The sequence below is a fragment of the Fulmarus glacialis genome, unplaced genomic scaffold, assembly GCF_000690835.1.
Source record: "Fulmarus glacialis isolate BGI_N327 unplaced genomic scaffold, ASM69083v1 scaffold13130, whole genome shotgun sequence".
NCBI lineage: Eukaryota > Metazoa > Chordata > Aves > Procellariiformes > Procellariidae > Fulmarus > Fulmarus glacialis.
Window position 1 is genome coordinate 15254 of NW_009187182.1, and position 11062 is coordinate 26315.

Consider the following 11062-nt stretch of genomic DNA (forward strand, 5'->3'; position numbering starts at 1 on the left):
TTTCCCTAATCTAAGAATGAAGAACTAGCTCCCAAAACTGCGTTTCTAGTAGCAAGAATTATTTTGACGTGTATGAATGGGGAAGCATTTGTCTTCACAACAGTATGTGTGGCCAAAACTAGTGCTATCGATGTGAACGCTTTATCTGCATAAGCATATTTTGTCTCTATAAACATAATGAAGTGTGTGCTTTAATTCCATTAATCTCACCTGTTGCTAACTTGTTTATATCATTAACTGGCATGTTTGTGATCGGTGTCTCCAAATATCTGTCAGTGTCCGAAAAAATTAATGTGCACTCTATTAGTTCTATGTATTATTATTTATGTCTGGTGCCTTCTGGCTGGACCTGGACTAGCAGGCACTTAGCCTCTCCTTACTGATTCTCCTGCTCTCTAAGAGAGGCTGATGGTGATGATATGATGCATAGCTGTTAAGGAGTACTCTTCATCAGTGGATGTCTGAGATCTGCAGAGGAGATAAGACTCCTTATGCCTGTTTTACAACCAGGGCTGAGGTTATTTCCCACATCCAGCAGGGTGGGATCCAGGGTGTTGTAAAGATGAATATATTTGAAACTGACACTGTGGTAACAGAGAAGGTAGATTTAAAACAGTGCTGAGTAACAGAAGCTTGGTTTCTTAGATGGCTGGATAAAATTTTCTCCTTTACCGCAGAACTTGAAGACCTTGAAAATCTGTCTGTCGCCCCAGATGAAAGGTAATGCTCTGTAACTTTACTATAATAGCCCGGTGGCACTACCTTTTCTGCTGACCAGCTGGTATGGGGAAAGGTGTGGGAGTGGTAAGTTTGGCCCTCCCAAGGAAGGGGGAGGAATGCTGCTTGACAGTAAATGTCTGTGGCGCTTGGCTTAGCAGAGCGTTTCTCTGGTCCCGGAGTCTCGCTGGAGGGTGGTGGCTGTGGCTCTGCAAGGGCCTGGGTGTGTCAAAGCAAGGGGATACGAATGAAGGGATGGGAGAAAACTTTTCAGGGATGCAGAAGAGGCAGCAGAGCTGCTGATGACATGCTGCTATTTTTTCACTGCCTGTATTGCTTAACTTTCAGATCATCTTTTGAACCAGGCAGCAATTCTGCTGAAGCAACAGCCCAGGAGTTGTGCAGAGCTTTCAGAAAACACTGGTTGCAGACAGACTCTGCAGTTCAACTGTCTGGTTGCCTGAGCTCATCTAAGCAGAGAGTGAGTCTGAGCCGAAAACAGCAGGCTCTTTATTTGGTCCCCCAAATAATCATTGTCTCACTGCAGCTGCTTCATTGCTAGGGAAAGGGGGAAGCTGCATTTTGGGGGGTGGGAAATACAGACGAGTACTTACAGTTTATTAGTTCACTTCAGATAAATTTTTAGAAAATTTCTTCTCTCTTTAGCAATATTTAGCACATTCTAGATGTGCTGTTGTGAACAATCAGGATGTATTTTCTTCTGGGACTGATATGAGGGAGTTTAACTGAGAGGGGACTACATGCAGGTGAAAACTGAACTTTAAAATCCTGGAGTATAAAGGGAGGTGTTTCATAGCATTTAACATATGTCCAGCTGATGGGCTGTTCATCTTCACGAGTTTGTCTTTCTCAATAGTCTGTGCTGAAAGAAGAGATTCCAAGAGAGCTTGAGTCCAGTTTGAATCTGGCTGAAGAAATAAAGATCATATCCAAATTAAGAGGATCTTCTGGCTGGGCCCCACCAAGATCGCAGATTATATTTAATATTCACCCTTCAGTCAAGTAAGTCTAAGGGATCTGAGCGTTGTTGTTTAGTACAGCACAGGGAGTTGTCTAAAACCTGCTGAAGTTGATGGAAGGAGCCTGGGTGATTTAACAGAACCTAAGGTTAGAGCTAGTGCATGGCGCAGCCTTCTGCAGTGTCTGTCACAAGCAGATGGCATCTTTTTCCCTCTGTTGGCACGTCCTGATTAACGTGGCACGTGCACTTTTATATGGGATAATACACATACCGTTTGGTGTTGCGGTGGCAGCATGCTTAGCTGGACTTTTAAAAATTTCATTTTGTGAGATTACCTGGAGAATATTTTTAAGAGTTTCCCCACTTCCCTGCTGGTATTTTATGGGTAGTAGGTTTTCAGAAAGGGGGGAGCAAACAGGTCATGTTTGGGGAAACTACTGTCTCACTCTGCATACAGTGCTGTTAAATGCACACAGTAGACAAATTGGCTAATTCCCTCTGTTGTTGCAAGTCCAGTTGCTTTTTCAGTTGCAGATGTGGATTTTCCCCTTCCCCCTCCCCCTTGATATTGATGCCACCTTAAGAAATGGAAAAGAATTTAATTCTTGCAACAAGCCATATTTAGAAGCAGTAATTGATGGTATATTCTCCACAGAATAGCTTAGAGAGTCCCACTAAAATAATAATCTGCATCTCCTTCCAGAACCCCCTTCTTCATGTGGAGGAGTAGAATTCAGCTCCTAATTTGGCCATTTTCACTAGTGCCAGTGTAGCTCTCTTGCACTTTGGGAGAATGTTAACTAAACTGTGTTTTGGATGCTGAAAGGTATAACTCTTTGCCTCTGTACGCAGGAGAGATGCAGTGGTGGCTGCCCAAAACTTCACGTGTGTTGGTTGTGGAACCCCGATAGAAAGCAGTAAGTATTACCAAAAGGGAAAAAAACTATTAAATCCATTACTAGTAATCAGGCTTCACCCACACAGATGTACCACAACTGTAAAATTATCTGAGCTAGAAGGAAAATCTCGTTGGATGTGCTTGCAATAATAAAACAGGCAGTGGGATCTTACCACTGCCTGAAATTTCTCATTGCAGACAGAACACAATATTTGATGGATGTCCTTCTCATACACAGTAAAAATTCATTACAGTGAACAATAAAACAGGAAAAGCTATTAAAAAATCAAGCTTCCAGGCTGGAAAGTGCTGGTTTTACATCTTCCAATGGTTTCCTTCAGTAATTCTTTCTTTATGGAAGCTTTACGCAAGCTTATGGAATGTGCAGTTTTGCTCTTTTGGGATGTCTTTTTGAAACTTCTTCTTTAAATCTGGATCACAAAATCCTGCTTGTGTTTTATTTGTGACACTTTGTGAGAACTGCTTGAAAGTATGATGATTTACAGGTCTGACAATCAGACCTTACTTAAGAAATCTTTGAATTGGCTTTCAAGGCTTGTTCTGGATCTGCTCACAAAAGAGCAGCATTTGCAATGACCTGTAAAGTATCAACAATCTGTGATGGCACATTAACTCGAGCAAACCTGAGATGCTGAGATAGCTGGGAAGAACCCACAAACCTCTTTATATGAAAAAGTATTATACAAACGTGACTCCAAGATCAGTTTGTCTTTCCATTTGGTGGAAGTATTTTGTTGTGTGTTTTATCTTGTGTCTCTTTTTTGTGAGTAAAGCAACAACGGTTTCTCTAAGATTTCATGGTGGTACGTATAATCAGTTCAGTTTGACAAATGTGGGAATAAGGAAAGCTTTCTCTTCCAGTGCAAAGTACAGACCTGGTGCATGTGTTCACCACAATAATAAAAATCCTACTTAAAAAAAAAAAAAATTCTGTTGCCCCTCACTCCAATAAATCTAAGTTATTTAGACAGAATAGGCATACAGAAGAGAGATACATCCCATAAATACTCACAATTTCATTGCTATCTACCTGCAGAATATATCAGGAGACTCCGCTATTGTGACTACCTGGGGAAATACTTTTGTGACTGCTGCCACAGCTACGCCCAGTCTTCCATTCCTGCCCGAGTACTGATGAAGTGGGACTTCAAAAAGTACTATGTATGCAACTTCTCCAAACGCCTTCTGGACAGCATATGGCAGCACCCAATTTTCAATGTGTCATGTATTAACAAAGCCCTCTACACAAAAAGTAAAGAAATGGACAGGGTGAGGGTAAGTGTGGCTTTTTTTATTGGGAATTTGTGGGTCAGACTTTTGGAAAGAATTCCTTAGGGCAGGTTGCTCTTTGCCGTGTGTGTATGTGGAAAGGAGGCAGAGTTGGTTTCTCCACACTTACACTTGTCCCATCACTGCTTCTGGGACTTGCCCTCTCTCCCCTCAGATGAAGGGGGAGGAGGGAGAAGTTTCCAGCCTATGCCAGAGGTCTCATTTCCCTCCTTGTCTTTGGGAGGTGTTTCCATGTGCTCCCTTCTTGGCTGAGGAGACACTTACCTGTTCTTACACAGGTTTGGGTCTGTCATCTTGGTGTGCTGACATGGAGCCATTTGTAGAGTTAGGAATTGCTTCCCTTGTCAGTGAATAAAAGTAGCCTTTGCCTTCCTTGGCTTTTTGTGCATTAGAAAATCCATTTGTTTATTTCTGTGCTGAGTGTGAAGTTGCTACTTTTAGGTGTGGCTTGGTGTACCAACAAGAGTTGCTGACTCAAATAGTGATGTTCCTCACTTATGGATATATAAATGCAATTGCTTTTCACTTAAAAATTGTTTTGCTTTTCCCCTTTGTCTTTTAGGAGGCACAAGAACAGCTTTTCCATTTAAAAAAGCTTCTGAAAACCTGCAGATTTGGTGAAAGGTATGGGCCATGATCATGCATGAAAAATAGCTTATTAAAATGTACCTAAGGTGCTTACAGAGCCTTCTTCTCTAGAGACATTTGAGTGCAGTTTTAAACGAGTTAATATGATCATTAGAGAAAATTCTGATAACAACTTCCTTCTATTGCACTGCAAATATTGAGTGAAGAACAGGTTTTATGTGGTAGCTTTCTGTTTCTTGTAACATACTTAGACATTTGGTTTTAAATGTTGAATGACTGTTAGGTGTATATTTTTTCCTACTCTGCCTCTTTTAGGTTCTCACTCGTTCTTAAAAGGTCAAAGATACTTACGTATATCTCTGAGATGATTTGTCTTTAAAAAAAAAAAAATTAAAAAAAAGTTAACAAATGTATTCCTTGAGGGTTTAAAGATTTCTTCCAGAAATCTGTCATAATGCTCAATTCAGTTTATTTTATAAACGTACTCAGATGAAAGTAGTAACGAAAAGTGATAAATACCAAAACATGACCTGCAAATTAAAGATTTTTGGTATTCACCTTCCCAAACTATGGGCATAACTAATAGGTAGACATGTGAATGATAAAACCTTCACTGCAGAATTGCTAGCCTTTTTAAAAACAGACATAAGCAAAATAAGCTTTAAAAGTAGGTTCTGTTCTCTCTTTGACATGGACCTCTTTTATGCATCAATTACGTGTTGTTCCCCAAAATTAGAGATGTGTTTTAATGTCTCTTTTCTGGAGAACCACCTGTGATTCCATTACAGAAATAAGCATTAGGATCCTCACTGTACCTTCTACATCGGTGATATTTTAAAAGTAATAGCTATATTTTCAGTGTTTACCTGCTCAGTACAAGCATAGTTTCACCTGACAGTGACCTATGCAGGATAAAAACCCTCAAAGTTCTCTTTGCAAAAAAAAAAAAAGTAAATAACCCTAGCTTATTGCATTAGATACGATACAGGACCTTACCTACTGTTCCTGAGGTAGGAGAGAGCCCTTTACACATTATTTAAGAATTGCTGGGATAACTGCGCATGTCAACGCCCGAGGAATGCAACTTTAAAGCAGACATTTTATTCCAAATCCCAAACCCTCCAGTTTTTGTTAACGTGATCTCAAATTGGGAGGGGAGGTAGGATTTAGCATGAACTTGCCTTGTATGATCACTGGGTGACTAGAGAAGTGAAAGAGGCTTATTCTTCAAATACACTTGAAGAACAACTTTTTGTAACTTGATTTGGTTTTTCTTTCTTTTTGCAGTGTACTGAAAGAATTTGAACAGGTCCCCAGCCATCTGACAGAGGAGCTGCATCTCTTCTCACTGGATGATCTGGTGAAGATCAAACGAGGGCAGTTACTGCCCCTTCTTAAAGATATTCTGAAGAGCTCCACCTCCCACGTGGATGGTTGTGAGGTAAGGAAAAGCCGGGGCTCTTAGTCTTCTCGCAGCTGCTAGTGTGAGGAATATCCCTGCTGACATGCCCAAATAGTGTTTTCTTAGATTAAAAGTAAATCAACTCTTTTGCTGTTCTTGTAGCTCTGTCAGGCGAAGGGGTTTATCTGTGAATTCTGTCAGAGCGCAGATCTGCTCTTTCCATATCAGATTGCCAAATGCAAAAGGTGCACAGGTATGTTCCAGACAAAACATTTTTCTTTCTTCCTTGGGGGGGATGTTGGTGTGTAAATCTGTTCAGACTTTAGGAAAACATTGAGAACTTGCTTCACTGAAAGCATGTATATTTGAAAATATGCATGTGTATTTGAAAACCGTGGATAGCATGTATCTTTGAAAACCAGTCTGTGGCAGCTGTCTTGTATCAGTGAATTCAGAGAGCAAAACCAGGGACTTGCCTGAATATAATTATGGCTGAGGGAGGAGGCTATTTTTTGGGTCTACGCATGAGAGAGATCCTGGGACAGTGCTATACTGCTGCTATATCAGATCTTGCTGACATTCATTGTAAAACCTGTGAATCTTAACAAAATGATAGTGGTGGTTGTTGTCCCGGCCTTGCACTGCTTCTGTTTACTTTTATACTTGGGTGAACTAGATAGAACATCCTTCAAGGAACACAGCTATTGATTCATTTTTTTAATTTGTTTTTTCCTGAATGTTAAACTGCTTGTGTGTATAAATAGAGTGCAAAACATGCTTTCACAAAGCATGCTTCAAGTCTGGAGGCTGCCCCAAATGTCTGCGGATCGCAGCTCGGAGGACTCTTTCAGAAACTCAGTCACTTGTGCCTCTGTGAAACTGGATTCCTCTGATGACTGCTGATTTCAGAAGATGCTCAAAGGCAAATCTTCAGGTGTCTGACTAAGAATTAAATAATGTTGTTTTAGACATTACTATTTTTAATGTGTGTCTCCTTTATGGGGGGTTAAAAAAAAAAAAAAGAAAAAAAAAAAAAAGAAAAAGAAGACTTTAATATCATCGTTGAAAACTCACCCTAAAGGAGTTTCATCTTAACTGGTGACAGAAAGACTGGATGTTAATTCTGTGAGCAGCCTTTTGTTGCTATGTTTTGTCCTTGTATGTAAGATTTTTAATATTATATTTTTCCATATAAAAATTATTCTTCTCTGTAATTCTGCAAATAATGTATAGATAGTAAATGAGTGTTGGAAATCCTTACCTGTGTCAGATTTTGGAAATAGGAAAAAGTGGTGAAGTACAAAGTCATTCTCTCAAAAGCTCTACAATAGAAAAAGCTTGTCTGCAAGCTTTAGGCAGATGTTGATCTGAAATTCTCTTCTGGCAAATGCTTAATGTGAACCAGTGGATTTTAAGTTTCTCTTAAACAGATGTATGCAACAGTTTGTGGTGCATTGACCTTGGCCTGCTGCTAGATGCCCACCCAGCTGCTCTCTCACTCCCCCTCCTCAACAGGACAGGGCAAGAAAATAAGACGGAAGACCTCATAGGTCGAGGTAAAGACAGGGAGATCACTTACTAGCTACTGTCACGGGCAGAACAGACTCAAATTGGGGAAAATTAAATTTATTGCCGATTAGAAGTTGAGTAGGGTGGTGAGAAACAAAGACAAAAACTAAAACAATTTCCCTCTACCTCACCCACCCTTTTTCCCAGGCTCAACTTCACTTCTTCATTCCCAACTCTTCTACCTTCTCCCCTGCTCCAAGTGGCACAGCGGGATGGGGAATGGGGGTTGTGGTCGGTCCGTAACAGTTCCGCTCTGCTGCTCCTTCCTCCTCATGCTGTTCCCCTGCTCCAGTGTGGGCCCTTCCTACGGGCGGCAGTCCTTCAGGATAAACCTCCTCTTGCATAGGCTCTCCAGGAGACATAGTTCCTTCAGGAAGTACCCACGTGCTCCAGTGGGGTCCTTTCCATGGGCTGCAGGGGAATCTCTGCTTTGGTGCCTGGAACACCTCTTCCCCCTCCTTTTTCGCTGACTTTGGTGGTTGTACTGCTGTTTCTCACTGCCCACCCTCCTCTGCCTGTGGTGTTTTGCCCATTCTTAAATACATTTACTCAGAGGTACTACCATCTTGGCTGAGGTCCTCAGCTGTGTCCTGCGGTGGGTCCGTCGGGGCTGGCTGGAAGCGGCTGTGTCTGGCATGGGGCAGACCCAGCCGCTTTGCACAGAGGCCACTCTGCAACCCCCCACTGCCAACACCTTGCCACCTGCACCCAGTACACCACTCTATAAGTTTCTTTCCAGAGCACTTGGAAATGTGAGGAGAGGCAGTGAGCGAGCAGGAGAGATGCTTCTGTTTAAATCCACCCTCACACTTGCAGACTGAGCCCTTGCCTAAAGGTGAAGTGCTGGAAGTTGAAAGCAGCTTTCTTTCCCAGCCTGGCTGGTTACTTCTGATGAAACTGGCTGATGAAGCAGCCCCTGCCTTCAGAAATCCAGAGCAGCTGCTTGAACCTGTAAAACCATTTTTCTGTTTGTACCACATATGAAGTACCAATGAACCGAGAAACACCAGAACGTGAAAGCACGTACCAAAGTTCTGATCTCTCGAATGGGGTGCTCTTAATATTTTGAATTTATTTTTCTCATTTTGTGCTTTGTTCTTCCTCTCCTCACCTCCTAGCTCCAGCTTTTAGCAAGGAAAAGATCAGCTGTCTGTTACCAGGGTCTGTGTAAGTTCACCTCCACGCTAATGCTCACGGTACTAGTAAGCTCACTAACTCTTCCACTTAGCTATTTTTTCTGTGGCTGAAAACAGCTTACCTACTTACTGCTCAGAAGCAAGATTACCATCTCTTACTCAAGATCACCCAGCAGATACTGACATAGGGTAAGACGTGATGAGAAAGAGCCTGCTTATGCAGCTGACTGTACTTAATGTTATGCAAGAGTAAATTCTCATTTAAGTTGGGTGCACAACCAACTGAATCACATGAAAGGCCTTGCTGGAGGGATTTTCTGCTTATGAAGAAGCTCACTCGAATAATCCTTCTGTGGGATAACCTGCAGGGCAAGGGCAACTGAATACATCTTTTTCATTATTCATGAATTTAGAAGGGCTGATCTGGTTTCTGGCTGTGCTTTTCATAAATGCCCAAGTCTCACTAAACAGTAGTGGTATGTAGGAGGGGGAGCGTCACAGAGTGAGTTTCATGCATCAAGTGTTGATACTTGACATCCACTCAGTTCAGTCTAGGTCTCCATAGAGCCTGTACAGCTTATCCTGACTAATTATTGCTACGTACCACAACGTATATTGCAGCAAGAGAAGATCCTCGATGAGTTTGAGCAGCTGGCAGAAAGCGGAAGACCCAAGAGGATCAGCACACCTATAATCCAAGTAAAACTAGTTGAAATGTTCTGTTGATGAAGCTAAAGTAAGAAGGACCAAGTTGTGAGGTGCCAACAGGTGGGTCACAAGTTGGAAGGAATAACAGAGGCCGCTATTTGCTGCTTTTGAGGGGGTGGTGCTCTTGACTATTAGGTCTGGAGGAAGGTCATACCAAAACCGCATTCTTGTGTGCTGGTGTCAGCACAAGATACTACAGGAACATGCTGAGGCCATTCACCCTGAGCCTCTTCTCTGGTGAGATGCAAGGCATGGGTGACTAGACCTGCAGCCACAAGGTGTTCTCACTGTTGCTGAGGTGAGAGTTTCTTCTTATCAGTGCTATCCTGGGATAGCATAAAGCAACCACAATAAAACTGAAAGCATGCACTGTATCTTTCTGTATTAGGTGATAAAGTGGCTTGGACAGGAAGGGGTGACTTCTGTGCTACAAACCCTCTAGGTGTGTTTAGGGTGTAGCCGTGTTCTTCCAATCAAATTTTGAGACACATTAAGTTGCTTAGATCAATGCTATGCTCTTCCTGAGCATGTCTCTATGGATAAGTACTGAGTTTGATCATTTCTGAGGTTAAACCAGATGATAAGGCAGACCCAAGATAAGAACTTTTTAAGAAACAAAAGCTATACGGCTACAGTGAGCATCTTTGCAGGAAGTAAAATCCTACATGTGGAAGCTCTGAATTCTTTGAGAGGAAAAGACACAGAAGGGTTAGGCTGTCTTACCAAGGAGTTGGGCCAGTTCAAAATAAGCTGCCTGCTAGCTAGAAAGCTGAACATGTTTCACAGAGGACAGTGACAAGAGACATGACTTCAGCTAAGGAAAGAAAGGGAATTGTTGCACCTTTCTGTCTGCCTGAGCAATGAGGACCAATGCTCATTCCTAATAGTGGTTGCCATGATGCCATGTGGATGCAACAGGAGCACCTCTGAGGACCCTACGGGAGGAGCACTCAGGGACGTAAAGGGCAGAGAAACCTACTCCTAGTTAACTGCCTGCCTCACTCCACAGGCAGAATTCAGGTCAAGACAGTTTTATTAGTAATTTCCATAGGAGCAGGTTTTCAGAGGAACGCAATACCAATAACTCACTCTTGCTGCTAACAATTTTACCTCCTTTCCCATTAGTTATTTCTTTACGCTAATTTGTTGTATTTTTCCTCTTAGTTTCAGTTGTGAGTTGTCTGGAGGTGGAAGTGCTTTGCTAAGACTTTGTACAGTGCATTGCACCCAGGATCTTTCATAATACATCATACAGCTGTTACTGTAAATAATAGAATAATACTAATTGCCAGGCATAGTAGGGACTCACAAATACAGGTCTTGTTGCAACTGTAAGCAAGTATGTCAAGTAATTAAGTAGTTTTATGGGCCCATATAATTCCAGGGATGTCTGTCACACCCATTCACTTTAGGAGAAGAAAATATCTGTGTGTTTTATGAGAAACGATACTTTGCCTGGTTTTGCACACAGAATACATAAACTCCTTCAGCAGAAGTCATTCACCTCTTGATTTTCATGTTTTTGATGGTTTTTTAAAGGAGATTTACCATATTTCCCCACATTTGCTCTGTGACTGCTGCTTGATAGAGTTTTCTTTTAGGCCAACAATCCGAATACTCTGAAAAACACCTGAAGTCTTCTCTCTAAGATACCAGTTGTACTTACGTGGTTGGCATTGACATAAGCTTTGGTATACTTTGGTCTAGAGTATTTGCCTTCCCTCGTGACTTTGAACAAAGCTACAACACTC

The 11062-nt window shown here is 41.8% G+C and overlaps 1 protein-coding gene across 1 annotated transcript in view; it reads left to right on the forward strand.

Moving 5' to 3' along the window:
- The window catches only part of KIAA0226L (KIAA0226-like ortholog), a 21893-nt gene extending 14695 nt beyond the window's left edge, over positions 1-7198 (forward strand). The window contains exons 7-15 of the mRNA XM_009574238.1: positions 678-720; positions 1066-1198; positions 1595-1740; positions 2552-2616; positions 3655-3893; positions 4471-4532; positions 5784-5937; positions 6061-6151; positions 6663-7198. Coding sequence (XP_009572533.1) covers positions 678-720; positions 1066-1198; positions 1595-1740; positions 2552-2616; positions 3655-3893; positions 4471-4532; positions 5784-5937; positions 6061-6151; positions 6663-6775 — 1046 coding nt within the window. The 3' untranslated portion in view covers positions 6776-7198. The remainder of the gene's footprint in view (positions 1-677; positions 721-1065; positions 1199-1594; positions 1741-2551; positions 2617-3654; positions 3894-4470; positions 4533-5783; positions 5938-6060; positions 6152-6662) is intronic.
- Positions 7199-11062: the final 3864 nt, after the last annotated feature.